General features: G+C 39.7%; 1 protein-coding gene across 1 annotated transcript; it reads left to right on the plus strand.

Annotated features, from left to right (window-relative positions):
- The first annotated feature begins 5,959 nt into the window (after positions 1–5,959).
- On the plus strand, positions 5,960–17,620 carry LOC126376866 (mitogen-activated protein kinase 15-like). The gene is made up of 8 exons (XM_050024421.1): positions 5,960–6,949; positions 9,060–9,266; positions 9,943–10,149; positions 10,794–10,934; positions 11,790–11,929; positions 12,314–12,515; positions 13,240–13,401; positions 13,921–17,620. The coding sequence occupies exons 1-8, from the start codon at positions 6,828–6,830 to the stop codon at positions 14,378–14,380; spliced, it is 1,641 nt and encodes a 546-aa protein (XP_049880378.1). The 5' UTR covers positions 5,960–6,827; the 3' UTR covers positions 14,381–17,620.
- Positions 17,621–17,651: the final 31 nt, after the last annotated feature.

The raw sequence follows: 17,651 nt of genomic DNA on the forward strand, positions 1-17,651 counted from the left end.
TTATACTCTTTATTACCGAGCCTAGACCATCCACGAGACCTCTTTTTATACGATTCGATTCAAAAGTTTGTAAATGCTCAAGTACTTTATGGAGTTTAAGTTCTAGGTAGGCTATGTGGGGTTCGAATAGGGATGAAGTTCTATTATTAAGCTCGGGGCTGAAATTATCTATTTGGTTAATTATTTCATAAATTTTACTTTGAAGGTCCTGTAAGTTTATATGTTGCACAAAAGAGTGATAGTGGGAAATGATTCTAGTGGGGCCTAAATTGAAGGGTAATACACCTGGACCATTGCTAAGGTTTTCAAGGATTATTTCCTGCATTAACGCCGGCTGCAGAAGTAGATGAAGTACCAGGAGAGTCCTGCAACAATTGGGCACTTTTAGGAACTCTTTTTAGACGGGATTTCGCTATTGGGCCTTTCTTTTTCCTTGTATATATGTGAATCGGGAGATCCGCCATTACTATGTCCTTGGTATATCTAGGGGCTATTTTTTGTCGGGTAGCGACTGGATTACGTATGAAAATCTGTTGCTCGGGTGAATACTCCACTTCGGTCTGTCTATTCTTATTTCGGGAATCTGTCAAGTCTTTACGTAGGGTCGTGCATGAATCCTGAATTAAATCGTAAGCTTTAATCATTCTAAGCTTGTGGTCTGTCATGTACTGCTGTAACAGGTGCGTGGAGAGATCTATGTCGAAGGGGTCACGAGGGTCGAAATGTCCTGTAACTACTTCAATCGGTTTACACTTCGTAAAACTATGTATGGTATTGTTATAGGCTAGTATTGCATAAGACATTAAATTGACTACGGAATTATTTTTTTGTTCGAGTTTTAGAATTCTAAGGTGTTCCAGTATTGTTGAGTGGAACCTCTCAACAATGCCATTTTCATTGGGTGTATGGGGTGCTACTCTATGGTGCTGTATCTTGTGGAGCCTTGTAAATTCTGCAAAGAGTTGGTTACTAAATTCAGGACCGTTATCAGTCACTATAGTTATAGGTATACCATGATGTGTACAAAACTTAAGTAGTGCCTGAACTACGCTGATTGCTGTTCCGTCCCTTAAATAATAAGCTTGAGCATACTTTGAAAAAGCGTCTACGATCGTTAAATATTTTTCACACTGTATGGTAAGAAGATCTAAGTGGACCAATTCAAAAGGTTTGCTAGCGGGTGGAACCAATTGAAATTTTTGTTTTATAGGGTTGCGATCATACTTCGCCTGACCACAGATTGTACATTCATTTATAAATTTTGTGATATGCTCGCGCATTTTCGGCCAATAGTACTTGTGAGACAAAGCCAGGTAGCATTCGGTGATACCACGATGGTTGGTTTTGCCGTCGTGGTATTTGTTAATGATCTCTTGCTGTCTTAAGTATTCCCTAACATTTTCTAGTTCATTTTTGGTTAACCATAAATTCATCGCCGAGTTTTTGAATGCGCCCTGTATTATGGGAATTAATTTATACATTTCTTCGGGTGGATTAATTATTAGACCTGTCTTAATTTTTGGGTGAACGTACTCTTTAATCGCACTAATGACGTCATCCTCGAGGTTAGATTGTGACAATTGAATAGACGTCCGCGTATGAGTCTCGAATGGTTTCGTTACAGTGGTTCTCCCTTTAATGTCGCCTACTACGGTAAGTATGATTTGTTTAGTAAATTTATTTAGGGGTTCATCCGTAATCGGAACCTCTAATATGGGGTTTTCATTGTCGGTATGAACAGTCATAGTCCTGGATTCACCCGCAGAATTTGGAGCGGTTAGAGTTCTAGAGTCATTTAAAGAAGGTGGTTTTTCCGATGGATTAACTATGATAGAACTTAGCTCATCGTTATTAATCTCAATACGAGACAAGGCGTCTGCATTAGTATTGCATTTGCCTTGCTTATATACTACAGTGTAGTCGTATTCGCTAAGCTTTAGGCGCCACCTAGTAAGCCGTGAGTTGGGCTCTTTAAGGTTCATTATCCATTGTAGTGGCTTGTGGTCTGTAATGATCTTAAACTTACGACCAAACAAATACGGTCTAAAGTATTTGGTAGCCCACACAATGGCTAAGAGCTCCTTCTCGATGGTACTGTAATTTGATTCGCTGGAATTAAGAGTCCTGGAGGCATATGCAATTGGTTTGTCGGACCCTATTGCACCCTGTGACAATACTGCTCCTATGGCCACATTAGACGCGTCCGTTGTTAATAGAAATTCCTTTGTAAAATCCGGGTATTGCAGTACGGGATCATTGGTAAGCAATGTCTTGCAGTGTTCGAAACAGTTGATATAGGGTTGATCTAGAGTTATTTTAGATCCTTTCTTTAGGCACTGAGTAAGTGGTTTTGTGAGGCGTGCAAAATCAGGGATGAATTTCCTATAATATCCCAGTAATCCAAGGAAACGTTTTATTTCGGTTGGTGTCTTGGGAAGGGGGTAGTTTTTAATGGCTGTAATTTTGTTAGGATTTGGTTTAACACCATCTCCGCAGATGACATGACCTAAGAATTCGGTTTCCAACTTCAGAAATTCAGACTTATCCATCTGGATTTTGAAGTTAGATTCTCGTAATTTCTTAAACACCTTTTCCAAGTTTATTATATGCTCCTGAAGGGAGGTACTGAAGACGATTATATCGTCGAGATATACTAGGCATACTTCGTTTTGGAGATCTTTTAAAACATTGTCCATTACCCTTTGAAAGGTTGATGGTGAGTTTTTTAGGCCCATGGGCATTCTGAGAAACTCATAATGCCCATTTTCGACATTGAATCCGGTTTTGTGGATGTCGTTGGGGTCCATCTCCACCTGGTAAAATCCACTTGCTAGGTCAAGGGTGGTGAAGTATTGACACTTGCCGAGTTTGTCTAGTACGTCTGAGATATTGGGTATCGGATATTTATCGTCGATAGTTTTCTCGTTAACCTTCCTAAAATCCACAACAAGGCGCCATTTCACTTTACCGGAAGCGTCAGCCTTTTTGGGTACTATCCAAATAGGAGAGCTCCAGGCAGAATCTGAAGGTCTTATAATGTTCTGATCAAGCATTTTCCCTATCTGATCTCTGACTTCCTGTCTATGGATATAGGGATATCTGTAGGTTTTCGTGTGCACTGGAATTTCATCTGTCGTTTTTATTTTATGTTTTATCTTATTGGTGAATGTTAAATGTTCGCCATCAAGATAAAACACATCAGCGTACTGTGCACAAAGGTTACGTAGGTTAGCGACTTCTTCCGCGTTAAGATGTTCAGTACGAAGTCGTGACAATACTTTTTCAACGCGATCTGAGAAGATTTCAGTAGTTTCACATTCTGTGTTGAATATTTCAGCTGAAACCGGACGATCCATAGAAAATATGACGTCATTAGATGAGGTATTTGTAACCTCTACCCAACCACGATTATTTTTTACTTCAGTTAGGCACTCTGAGATGAGGCAGTTGCATATTGTTTGCCTGGTAATTAATACATCCCCGTTTTGACTATTTATAGGCAGTCTAGCTAATTTAGATGATTGAGCAGGAATTATTTCTTCATATAAATTAGTGTTTCGGGAATCGTACATTTGTATTGGGATTTTAGAGTTGCGGGTTGTTAACATTTTGCTTTTAAGATCTATATTAGAGTCCCATATGTCAAGTAAATCAAATCCTAGAAGGCCGTCAAAATAGTTATGGAAATCATATACGAATAGGGTGATGTCACCCTGTTCCTTAAACTCAGGAAAGCATGGTAGAGTTATAGAGTAGTCATTCTTACTTGTTGCGTGTACATTTGTCACTTCGAAAGGGTCGTAATTTAGGGGTATGTGATTAAAATATTTTTCAACTGCTTATGGACTAATGAATGACTGATTAGCTCCTGTATCGATTAGAAATTTTAAAGGGGGATTGCTAATTTGTATGTAGCCGAGTTGCCTCTGAATATGAAAGTTGACCTCTATTTTGGCTTTTCTGATTTGGCACTCTCCTGAAAATTTTCATCATTGCAGGAGGAATTTGGAGCTACACTCTCAACTGCTTGGGTGTCTGCATGAGGATACTGTTCATTGTCGTAGTAATAAACAGGGTACTGTTCATGGTTCGAATAATCTTGTTGGTAGTACTCAGGATAGTCATAGTTGTAGTCGTAATCGTAATGAGCTTCATAGCCATAATCACACATCTCGTTAAAATTCATCTCACGCGTCTTGAAGTAATTGCTCGGAGGCGGGTTACCGAATTTCCTCCAGTCATGTCCGCCAGCACCCGTAGGGGGTAAAACCTTAGGAGTGTAATGACTTACACCGCTCATCGGACGCGCAGCATTAAAGTTAGAGAATTGCTGCGGTTGTGGCCTAGGCGGCATTCTGAACGTGTTGTTTTGGGGGTTGTAGTTCGGCGGAGGGGCGCGGAACATCATTTGTGTGCGAGAAGGACCGCGTGGTAGTTGCAATTGGGGTGGTATATTAGGTTTCCAGGCTTGAAAAGGTTGCAATTGTATAGGCGGTTGTCGCGAGGGGCCAGGTAAGTTAAATATCGGCTGCCTTGATGGACCAGGCGTACCGAAAGCAGGTAATTTTTGCGCGAAGTTATTTAGGGGTAGGTTGGTATTAGCATTGAAAGTTTGTTCCTTCCACCCGTTCCTACTAACCCCTTCGTTACGCTGTTGCATATACAGGGTATTCAGCTCATCTTGAACGTACACTAGCGCCTGTTCCAGTGTGGAGGGACGCATACAACGAATCTTAGACCCAAGGGGATCTTTCAAACCGCGTAAGTACGCTTGCAGAGTTAGCTTTTGGTATAGAGTGCGTTTTGCCTCAACGGTGGTAGTGACAGTTTCATGAAGACTAATATACGTCATTATAGTGCTAAGCAAAGATCGACAACGCTCGTAAAACTCTTGCGGGGTATTTGATCCTTGAGTCTGTAGAGACAAATCATTATATAAAGCGGTCTCGTCGCGATGATCGGCGAAGTTATTGATTAACGCGCTCCGTATCCCGTTCCAGTTCTCTGGTAGCCCATTAGAATTGATCAACCTAGCCGCGTGCCCTGTGACTTTATTTAGTATGCCATTTATAAGAGCTTGATTAGCTAATTCATGCCCCGGTCCTACCCTAAAATGAGCCAGAACAATTTGATCACACAAGTTAATGAAGCGGGTTAAAATGTGGGGGTTGCCGTCAAACTCAGGCAACATTCTGAGTGACTTGTAAATGACATCAACGTCGTCGTGAGCCATCGTGCTTTCTAAACCTCTTTGTTCGTCCATACAATTATTCCTACTGGATAATCTATTATTATCCCCTACCCTAACGTTACGTGATTCTCTCGGATGAAAAATTTTTACGATTAATTATTATATCGGTTACACATAAATATATATCTATAATACAGAGAATGTAAAACACACACAGTATAAAATATAAGAAAGAAGAATTAGAATAAAACTAAATAAAAATTATATAGGACTAAGGAAAGCAAGGAATTGAAAGATTCAAGACACTTACAGCATTCTTCAAGTTTCTTTCTTCTGACGAATCAATGTCTGGATTCACCTCAGCTGGAGCCACGCGTAGATTCAGGATATTCGCTTCGGCGACTTGATAGCCACAGGAACGGTCGCACGCAGCACAGGTTTCGATGTTCGGAAATCTTCTAAGAAGCGCGAACCGATCCCGAATATCCTACCGACTGCGCCAATTATGCGTGGTCACAACGGAGGATTCAAAAAAAAGCAAACTTTATTTAATAAATTTAATTATAAAAGAATTACAATACAATAGACGTGATAATTGTCCGATATTAGGTACAAGAATGTCAGAACACGAGGAATGAAATTCGATGTGGCGATTGCTGTCGTCATGTGGCACGTTGACGTGACACGTTCCCGCGCGTCAGCAGTTTACTTGTGCATGTTGAAATTGAGGACGATGCTTATACAGCGATGTGCATACGTTAAGGGTGCGTAACAAGAGTAGTTTTATTAATATTGTTATTGTTTTTATGAAGTTTTAAAGTTTTAACTAGTGACTTTAATTTTTATTATATATTTTTGGTTTACGTAGCGCAGCTTTTTCTATCAAATAAGTTTGTCGAGTTTTATTAATTTTGCATATTAGCCAAATTAATGCCGATACGAGTATATTAGTATTAACAAGACAAATAATTCGTGTATCTTTGGAAATGTTAAATATAACTTTACAAACGTATAAAAGGTATTTCATTGTTTAGAATAAGTTTCAACAACTTCTACAAAGGTGAATGTATTTTATAATTTGTGTGAAAATTCGTAATTGTCGATTTATCGATTATACATTTATTTGTGTCATCATCTCTAGCAAAGTTGTCAATCGCGGTTACTATGGCAACTGACAGTCTTGTTTGGGCGCCGTAAACAAATGAACTTCGATTGGCAGTTTTGAGAACCTGTCGGTATTAGCCTAATTACCTCGTGAAATACTTAGTTCCATGTAAAAAGTCCGAAAATATGGAAATTGTGAGACATTATTACTATTTTGTAAGTAAGTACTTGAAAATAATTACTTTTATGGGAGTTTGTGAAAAGAAAATTTGTAAATTTTCTTGATTGGGGTCTCTTCAATTTATATCGATTTGTCGGTTGCTTAGTGTGTTGTTAGAGATCAATATAGTTTAAAATGATGGTCGGCACGCGCGGCTATCATATTCAAATGAGTTTACGATGTAGAAGGGCGCTGAATTTACATATTACGATAACCGACATGCCTGTCTTGAATCCTTCATAAATAATGTCCTTTGAATTGTAGAGCGGAATTTTGCATTAGCGATTTGAACAACGAGGTTTTGTGTGCAATATGAGTCAGAATCAGCCTAATGTGAGGAAAGAGGAGAGGAAGAAGGATGCAGCACAAAAACCTGCCCAGAAAAAGAGCCCGGAAAAGAATATGTCTGAAATTGATGAGCATATACTGAAGAGGTAAATTATATTTATTATTAATAATTACAATTATTGGGGAGCATAACAACCAAGAGTGGCTCAAGCCTCTATTAAAAAAAATGGGTAATAGAACTGAACAAGAAAAAGTTTAAGGAAAAGCTTTGCCCACTAGTGGCATAATTTAGTAGCTATATAAAGTTTATAATAGTATAGGGTTAGGAATGACTATGGCAAACAGACAATAGACTAGTTTCGAACTAGTCAAATCAGTTGCTTTTTACTAAACATCAAAACACGAAATTACTAAGGAAATTGTATGAAAAAGCACACTGTGATGTCATAGAAAAATATGATAAAATTTTGTACTTATTATTACGTTTTTCTTGATTAAAATTGTTAAATAAGTTAGAAAAAAAGAAAATGTTTGTTAGTTTTAGATCTGTCTTTATTTAGGAATCAGAATTTCATAATTCAAATATATCTTAAACCTAGAACACAAGCCAATTTTTCAATCTTATTACATAAATATTATTAAGTGACCGGAAAATATTGCTTGTATACCTTCTATGCTGTTCAGGTAGCAAATAAAAAACATGGATCACATTTAGCTGCTTGTCTTCGTTGTCAGCCGACGGACGGATTGTCTGCTTTCTTACACGATGGACTAATATTACGGGCGATAGGCTGATCCCTTGTCACCATAAGGTTCATCATATTCATCTTAGGACATTGCATCAACAGTGGCTGCAAATTGTCTTTGATGGCTTGTGGCTCTGCCCACCCCTTTGAGATTGCGAGCGTGGGTTTATGTGTATGCCTGAAATTAGGTATATATTTTGAGCAAATAATTAACACTACAATAACTACATCAACTGTATGATAACTGTATACTACTCAGATCTTATCTAGCAGATAATTTCTATCAGACACTTATCAGCCAGATAGGTTTCTGGGTATGCATCATTACAGAAATAGTGATAGTCATGCCAATGATGTCATGGTTTGACTGAAGTTTACTTACTCAGCTATTCTGTTCAATTCAAATAGCTGTACTAAATTGACTTTCGTATGTATTACTAGGAATTGAGCTTTTTAATACCTAGAGCTAGGGTTACCTCTTTGAACGATTTTAGGGTTGTAGTAGCTTTTAAATTTGATTAGTCATCCTTGGTGCTGATTTTAGCAGACATTTTGTAGTTTTATGTCAGTGAGTCAGTCAGTACATGGGTCTCTAGCTATATAATATATCTATCACTTTCTTATGCGCCGAAAGGGAAGGGGACGGATGATTGACGCGCGAATTATGCGCGAGGGCTTCGTTACAACTTCGTAGCATTCTAAAGTTTTGTACTTTTGTCCGTCAGTGAATGCCATACAAGGCACCTCTACAATAAGACACGTCAATGATACTTGCAAAATAGTGGCTGCAAATTATCATCCGATATGTGGTTCTGCTCTACCTACCCCATTAGGGATTACGGAGTTTATTTATGTATGATTTTTGTTTTATAAAACGTGCTTAGGGAAATTCACAAAGAGAAAAAAAATGCTGACTCGGACGAGACTTGAACTTGGCTTTTGTCAATTATTACACGACCGGGTCCTCCTTCTGTCCATGTGAATTTTTTTCGATCTATAAGTTGAAATCTACATGTAACTGTAGACTTCTCGGTCTAAGTAATATTAGTACTCAATATTCTAGATATATGGCGCTGGCATCGGCTTAATACATACGGTCACGAGCACGAGCATTAATATGTACTTATACACTTTGGTACCATGTCACATTAACGTTTCTGACAAATTGAACTGTAAGTCTCACTAAATGTCAAATATGTTAGTGCGACAGAGTCCTAAAGTGGGTAAATTATATTGCTCATGACTGTATAGATCGAAAGAATTTCGCATGGACAGGAGGACTCGGTGTAATGGTTAACCGGGTGAGAGCCTTCAGCGCTCCCAATTTGTCTGGTCACGTAGTTAATGCCATTTGCGGCAAATCTACAATAAGTCACGTCAACAAATAAAAAATAAAAATAAAGGTGTAATGGTTAACACGCTCGTTCCGGCTTGACAAGAGCTGCGGGTTCAAGTCCCTTATTCCCCCCCTCCTTATCCCCCCCCTTTATTTATGTATGTGGTTCCCAAGGTTCGACATAAAGAAGCGTCTAGGTAAAGGCGCGTATGGCATCGTGTGGAAGGCTGTTGACAAGAAAACTAAGGACGTGGTCGCTATCAAGAAGATCTTCGATGCGTTCAGGAACCAGACGGACGCGCAACGCACCTTCCGGGAGATCATCTTCCTACAGTCGTTCAGGAATCATCCCAACATCGTTAAGCTGCATAGTATTCACAGGTTAGTATTGTTTTTTTTCTTATCGTGTGGGTTGTGAGGTGGAATACCAACCTCATCAACTCTGGTGTCAGGGATATCGTTGAGCAGCCAAAGACCCCTGACATGCCTCATGTAACGATTACGCACTTACATCAGTAAGTAGTAACCGGGACCAACTGCTTAACGTGCCTTCCGAAGCACGGATCGTCTTAGTTTCGGACAATCAGGTGATCAGCGGTAGAGTTGGAAATGGAAGGCCTAGGCGGACATACCTACCGAGATCAAATTCAGGATATTTTCAAAGGAAAGTCAGCTAAGAGTCAGAGTGGGTATTCAAAACCGGCGAGCATGTATGAAGATTTTGATAATAGTGGAAGAATTGACAGTGGTGCGTCAGGATTGTAGTAAGTGGAACTCAGCCTACCCGATAGAAGCGATTAGGCAACGAAGACTTCTTCCTACAGTCGTTCACTCAACACTGGTTGGTATTAAGACTTAAGTACTGTATAGACTGGGAGCGAAGAAAAAGGTGCTTATCGTCCCCGGGCATGTCGTAAAAACCACAAAGGAATTGTGTACTTTTTAATACAATACAATACTCTTCCTTTCCTTTTCGGCGGATAAGAAAATGACAGATATAACTTAAAATAAAATTAGATGGTATTTACAGGAATTAGCACCAATATCTTTGTTCCAGGGCTCTAAATAACCGGGATATCTACCTTGGCTTCGAGTACATGGAGACGGACCTGCACAACGTGATCAAGCGCGGCAACATCCTCAAGGACATCCACAAGCGGTACATCATGTACCAGATGCTGAAGGCCACCAAGTACATACACTCCGGGAACGTCATACACAGGGACCAGAAGCCCAGCAACGTGCTTATTGACAGCGCTTGCAGGTTGGTGTAATTTAGTAGCCAGTAGCATGGATATATTATGATGTTAGTGACATCGTAACGAATACTGAGAGGGATGATTCAGCTCATGATCCTGAGCTAATATCAAGTGGAATTTTCCGTCGTGGCCGGATAAATGGAGAGCGCTGAGGGCTCTCACCCGGTACAAAATTTAAGCCAATAGGCCTGAGGGTAGTTGAGCGCGAATCTCTGCTCAGGGCGTTGCCTGAGAGAATAATATTTGAAAGAATTAATCGACTCTAGTGGGACGATGGCGATAAGCAGTGAATGAGTTACACTTATTTTCTTCTATTGTGTGGCACAACCCACTGGTGCCAGGGTTATTGAGCAGCCATTAGCCCCTGACATGGCTCATGTAACGACTACGCACTTACAAGAGTAAGTAGTAACTGGGACAAACTGCCTTCCGAAAGCACGGATCATCATACTTTTAGGACAATCGGGTAATCAAGCTGTAATGTCCTAACCAAACTGGGGATCACAAAGCGATTTTTGTGATATGTCCCCACCGTGATTCGAACTGGTAGGGACCGTAAGGATTAAGATTTCTTCCTTTTTCTGCTTTCACTTGATCGGCAAATCCTCGCCATGCAATCCTTAATAGTTCTCTCACGTTTTCTGTCCAGGGTGAAGCTAGCAGACTTCGGTCTGGCGCGGTCGGTGTCGAGCATGTACTCGGGCGGCGAGGAGGGTGCGGACCCCTGTCTCACGGACTACGTGGCCACACGCTGGTACCGCGCGCCGGAAATACTCATCGCTAGCAAGAAGTTAGTATAACCCGTGCGAATTTATTACATACATCGTGTCAAGGCGGTTGCATACCAGCGAAGTTACTTGGCGAATGAGGATAAAAACTAGAATCGTGAATGTAGGCGGCAGCACTGTTGAATGTTCCTAAATTTTGACAGAACTCTACACTCTGCAGCTGAAATTCGTGATAAACTACTATAAAATGTAGAGCAACGTGGAGTGTATTCCGTCTGAAGGATTACTTACGAAAAAGAAAAGCAGCCAGTTGGGAAAAGGCAGTTTGATTCAAAATACGTTTCTCTAAGTTTTCTTCTTTCCGATCTTTTGGGAATAAATATATAACTTATACCTATGATTTGGCAGTTAAACGCTGCGCAAAGGTAAAAATATAACCGAAACAGTATGTTTGTTTACTCAAATGCTACGGGGAACTGTTAAAATTTAAGAACACTCAACACTAGCTACACCTGATGGCAGAAATAGGCAGATTTTATCCATATTTTCTGGAGGAGGTATTATCCGAGGCGTCTCTGCTATGGAGAGTTAAAAAGGCCATACTGAAGTACTTGTAGAAGAGTTGAGTAGTAGTCGAAAAGAGAGTTTTATATCCCTGATATTAACGCGGTAAGAACTCGTTACGTGTTTTAATTAATTATATTGAAGCATTTTACATTTATTGGCATTGTGCATTGCGTACTTACTAATATCATGCTCAAATGTCATATTAAAATATTGCTTTTTAGATGTTTTGCTTCGATGTGGCAGAACTCGTGTTCTGTGCCCAAAAGTGAACTGCAATTGAGTTTGATTTTCCGTGATTGGTCGTTTGGAGCCTTTGACAACTAACATTAACAATTCCATATCTTCCCCAGCTACACAAAGGGCATAGACATGTGGTCGCTGGGCTGCATCCTGGGCGAGATGCTGACTGGCAAGCCGCTATTCCCGGGCACCTCCACCGTCAACCAGGTGGAGCGTATCATGGCCGCGCTGCCCAAACCCTCCTCTGAAGGTATATAAGAGTTCTCAAAGACTTTCTGCACAACACACCCACACACACAGACACACATCCTCCATCTCCAATTAAGTTTCTTAGCTTAAACTTAAACATGTATCCATGTGACTAATATTAAGACATCCGGGAAGTCCACCTGGAGCACTGGTGATTCCGAAGCACAGGCTCTGGCTTATCTCGGGCGCCAGTCTCCACGACATACCCTATAATAAATTTTGTTTTAATTAATGTAAGTGATCTGTACATCGTGGAGAACTAATAAATATATTATTCTTACTTATTATAGTCCGCCGTTGAAGTCCAAGAGTAAACCAAGGGCACTGGAGTTTCTGTGATATGCTCAATGGCACTCCTTTTCACGGAAGCTTGTCGTTTTCTCAGACATAACAGCAGTGTGCTCCGGCTACGGCTCGTCTCTCATCCGCGAGCAAGTGTCGGGCGGGGCTGCGGGCGGGGCGCCGCTGACGTCCCTGCTGTCGTGCGCCCCGCGGGACGCCGCCGACCTGGTGCAGCGCCTGCTGCTGTTCAACCCCGCCAAGCGGCTCAGCGCTGAACGAGCGCTTGACCACGAATATGTTGCCAAGTAAGTGATAATATAATAATTGATTTCCCTTTGGCGGTCGGGTAAAAAGCAACAAAGGTCACCGTGGTCCTGTAGTACACCGGCTTGCTTCTCAATTGGGGAGCGCTGTTTGGAACCCTGGTACTGGACTTGCACCAATGAGTTATTAATTTCTTTTAAATGCAGTTTTCAGTAACAAAGTTGGCTCGACCATTATAAACCGCGATACGGCTCACTACATATCACTAACAAGGCTAACGTCTAAAACCATGAGATTTAGATATGTTCTTTAAGCAGCATTATGAATTATTTTACCGATGATTGATTTTCAACTAAAGCTGAGTCTCCATTTGAGCGAAGGGAGTGTCAGCGAAATCCCCGTTTGAGAAGCAGCCTGGTGACGCACAGGATCAAAAGATAAATAAGTAGCCAAAATATCTCGTTCATCTTTGACAAATGACTGTCGAATTTGTTTTTCGAATCCATGTTTGGATCATAAATGATTATCACGTGCTCAGCGGTTAAGGAAGTCATTGTGAGGAAACCCACATTCCTGAGAAATGCATTTTCGGGGCTACGTGACGTAACCTGTATTGGGCTGGTTTTCCCTTCGCGGGTTCGAAGGTCAGACAGGCAGTCTGTTTCTGTAAAAAACTGGACCTGTCAAATCTTTAGGTTAGGTAAGCGGACCCTGTGGAAAACGTGATAATGCTAGGGAGATGATGATCTGGTTCATCTTTCCTAGGTTCCATTGCGAGCGAGACGAGCCGACGCTCCCATCAGATGTATTACTTCCCCTTCGCGATGACAAGCAGATGTCAGTGGACGACTACAGGAACAAGCTCTATAGCATCATGGCCAAGACCTCGCACGGACACCAGCCGCAGACAAGGAAGAACCATACCAGGTAAATACAACAATGCTTTCAGGGCGCTGCTGGGGTTGCCGCGACGCTGTGGCGCCTCCGGTGTGTTTTCGAGCTGTACGTCTCTGTTGTGTCGTGCGCGCGCCAGCTCCAACGCCATCATGAGCGCATTGGTGGACCGGTACGACTTGCTGCTGCTGAACCGCTGGGTTCGATTGCACGCAGTCGCCAGCAATGTGATCGGTGACTCGGGCCTGTCCCATGGAACTTATTACTTTGTAGTCGTCTTTCGAATCTGTTACTAATACTAGGTTAAGCTTTCTGTTACCAATATAATAATGGACTAGTTTACGAAATAAATATTTTGAATTGAAATAAGGGTTTCTACGTCTGGGGCCCTGTGCTGAGATTTCTCTTGCAGCTACTTTTTGTCGGCTATATAGGTGGTCAGAATCTGCAGTTGATTCAGCATAAAATAAGGAATAATAGTACTTTTTTACCCAACCCATCCCCCTTCGGTCTTACTTTAGTCAAACTGATATCCTTTTGAATTCTTCACAGTACGAAGCCTCACCCAATGCAAGCTCCAACAAAGAGCAGCAAGAGCTACCACGAGCCAGAACCGACCCGAATTTATTCCAAGAGCAAGATCAGTGTCTCCGCAGACCAGAAGTCTCGGCAGAAACCCGCGCAGACCAAGTCCACCGAACGGCATATCAAGGAGTACCGCTCAGAACAAACTGGCCAGAAGCCTTTACGAGCCATGGAGTACGAACGCCACGACTGGCTCGAGACTAACTGCCGAGGGGATTACTTCCAACCAGTCACCAGGCAATCGCCGTCTAGAAGCGGATTCATGAGTGGGGATAAGAAGACGGTTCAGCAACGAAGGAGTTCCACCTCCTTCTCGACAATAACTCTAGGAGGTGACGCCGATTACATAAGGTGTGTAAGGCCAAGTCAGAAGTACGGAGTGATCACAGCCAGTGCCTTCATGGACCTACGGACCAGCATGAGATGAGTTCAGGTAGGTAGCGCGTAGAATCTCACTTTGCTATCGCTTTAGGCCAACGGTCTTTTGTATTAGTTTTGAGGTTAATTATTTGTTATTATGTTTGAGTTTTGTTGTTTTCTGGGTGCGATTGTCGTTTATTTTTGGCGGGAGATTTTAATAATGGCGGATTTTTGATGGGATGTAAAAGGTAATATTAAAATCGACCGATTGATGCAGATGGGAAATTGTTGGTAGGTATTTTTATTTTTTAGTTTACAATAATATTTCCGCCATTTTGTTCTCAATGTTGGCATGCGATAAAAATATGACGATCAAAGATTAATTTGATAAGAAAGACTCTTATTTTAATGATCTGTCTTATCTAGGCAAAAATAGGCTAATGGGGCACAATTATAAATAGATTTTATTTATTTACTACTTATATTGAAACTGCCATAAAACTATTGATGTTCTACATATCGGACAAATTGACAAAAATATGAAATAAAAACTGTGATCTATGAAAACATAGGAAATTTTAGAACAAACAGCGCATTTTCATGAAAATCGAATTAATGTTGCTAGTTAAAAAAATACTTTGCCGTTCGATTGCGGATTCTTCTTGGCTTCTAATGTCAAGGTTTAGAAATTGTTTTAACCTATATTTTTAATTATTTGATTTTTTTATTATATTCTGTTAAATTCTAGTCCTAAATGTGATAGAATAATATTTACTTTTTCTTTTTTGTATTTTGTTGGAAATGTAAATTGAAATGAAATGTCAAGTCCGTCCAGACAGAATAAAAAAAAAACTTGTTAGCGACGGCATTTTTTTATAATACTTACTACACTATAGATATTAAAATTGAACTCAAGTATTCGATTGTCATTTAAGTAAATTATTTGACGTTAAAAAAAGTCTATATACGTCCCTGTCGGGCACAGGCCTTCCGCTCATTCAACCTATTTCAATATTTCATGATATTTTTGTAGATATGTCTATGTACCACAATTCAGAGAAACAAAACCCTGTGGTAACAATGTAATACAACATAACGCGAGGTAAATGACGACACGAATGTTGCCATCCTTGCACTAATTTTAGTGCAAAGATGGCAACACTAAGCAACTGTTATTTTTCATGTGACAATTTCTATCTTGTTCACATTGCGTATTGGGTAGTTTCCTAGATCAAAGATAAATTATAAAATTCTGATTAATAAAAAATACAGATCTAAAGCTCTTTTCTATTTAACTTATTTATGAATTTTAATAAAGAAAAATGAAATAATAAGTGCGACATTTTGACACGTTTTCAATGACGTCAGTGTGCTTTTTCATACAATTTCCTTAGTAATTTCGTATTTTGACGTTTAATTGATTTGACTAGTTGGAAACTAGCCTACTGTCCGTTTGCTATAGTCACTCCTAACCCTCTACTGTTATACTAAATTATTAAGCCACTGCTGGGCAAAGCTTTTCCTTAATCTTTCTCTTGTTCGGTTCTGCTACTCTTTTTTTAATCGAGCCTGGAGCATTTCTTTGTGGTTATGCTCCTTGTAAAAAGTAACTGATTTGACTAGTTGGAAACTACCGTATTCAAGGATTTAAATGATAATCGAGTACGATTTGTTTTTAGGGAATATTAATATAATTATACACGATTTTGCAAATTTTAATATAGATAGAGTACAAAAATTGATTTTACTAGCACCCGGGTGATACCAGTCGTTCAAAACACTTATGATCATATCTTATGATAGACCTATTGATAAAGTATACAACCACTGCCATAATATATTAATATTAATATATTTTTTTTTACATTTAAATAAGCGGTTTCTCGGCGTATCTTTCTCGAATGCGATTTGTCTCTTTTTAATGAGGGTAAACTGGAACATTCTAAATACTTACGTTTAGAAATAAATAAATAATAATAGGTACCTATTTAAATTGTAGATTTTCTATAAAATATAAAGTGGCCTTTCACACTAATCAATTGCATATACATTACGTGTAAGTACTTAAACAACTTTTTACCAAAAATTCACCTAGTTTTGGGACCTTATAACAGGAATCGCTCACAAATTTTTCTGATACCTAGACTTGATTAACACAAGTGTTCAAAAGGGATCAAATATCTAATACGTCTTCACGTCAAATTTGAAGCTGAATTAATCTTCCTGTGAAATATAAGTGCTTCAAAATTGATAAAAATATTGCGTATTCATTTTATTATACCTTATAATAACACGGTTTGTACAGTATAAGTGAGTACTGTACCTAGGTGGCACAGACGTGCGGGGGAGGGAAAGCACGAGTTCAAATACTGCGGGCTTAAAACGGCCACATTGAAGCAATTCATCTAAAAAAGCAATATTGCTATTGGACATTTTATTTGCATTGCGCACTTACTTTTATATGCGTAAATGTCAAGTTGCAACATTGCTTTTTTAGATGAATTGTTTCGATGTGGCCTTTTTAAGCCCCCTGCTCTCAACAGACAGAGATAGGTAGTGTTTAGTGGGTTACTCCGCCGACCCGCTCCAAATCGCGCGTGAATCGCAGAAAGGTAGTTCTTCGAACACCGGAATATAATATCATTAAGTACCTTTAACGCAAATATATTCTGGAATCTTTTGTCTGGAAATATCCAGTTAAAACTTATATGTCGCCAACTTCGTATATTGACTTCCGGTGTTGGAAGAACCACCCAGTTACGGCCGGCGGCGTAGCGCTTGGAGTTAGACCGCACTAGACGTACGGTCACGAGCATAATATGTATACACTTTGGTACCATGTCACATTAACTTTCTTGTCAAATTGAACTGTAAGTCTCACTAAATGTCAAATATGTTAGTGCGACAGTCCTAAAGTGGGTACATTATATTGCTCATGACTGTACCTACTATGATCCTTAAGGTTTAGAGAATATTGAGACGTACAGGTACCTGTATTATGTTGTACCTTGAAACGGACCACACATACGACAAGCTGTAAAAATTGTAAGTTAAATAGCACAAACACCTACGAGGCTCTTTATCGAGTCAGTGTTGCTATATGAGAATAACATTTCAGTCGTATGTGTATTGTACTGTGGATTAAAATATGTGGGTACTGCATGGAACTGTTAAAATGTTTCGTAGAAATAAAAGACAAATGTATGTTGAAATGAAATTAGAATCCCGAAATATTTGTAAAGTTTTGGTTTTGTTTAACACTTTTGTATGATGAATTTTACATGGCAAATAAACGATTGTACTCGAAGTGTGTTTTTATTAAAATAGATATGCTATAG

The sequence above is a fragment of the Pectinophora gossypiella genome, chromosome 21 (genome assembly GCF_024362695.1).
Source record: "Pectinophora gossypiella chromosome 21, ilPecGoss1.1, whole genome shotgun sequence".
Taxonomy (NCBI): Eukaryota; Metazoa; Arthropoda; class Insecta; order Lepidoptera; family Gelechiidae; genus Pectinophora; species Pectinophora gossypiella.

Coding starts and splice junctions, on each gene's coding strand:
- LOC126376866 (XM_050024421.1), top strand. CDS start 6,828: ATGAGTCAGAATCAGCCTAATGTGAGGAAAGAGGAGAGGAAGAAGGAT. Junction 10,150..10,793: donor CTTATTGACAGCGCTTGCAG/GTTGGTGTAATT, acceptor TTTTCTGTCCAG/GGTGAAGCTAGCAGACTTCG. Junction 13,402..13,920: donor ACAAGGAAGAACCATACCAG/GTAAATACAACA, acceptor AATTCTTCACAG/TACGAAGCCTCACCCAATGC.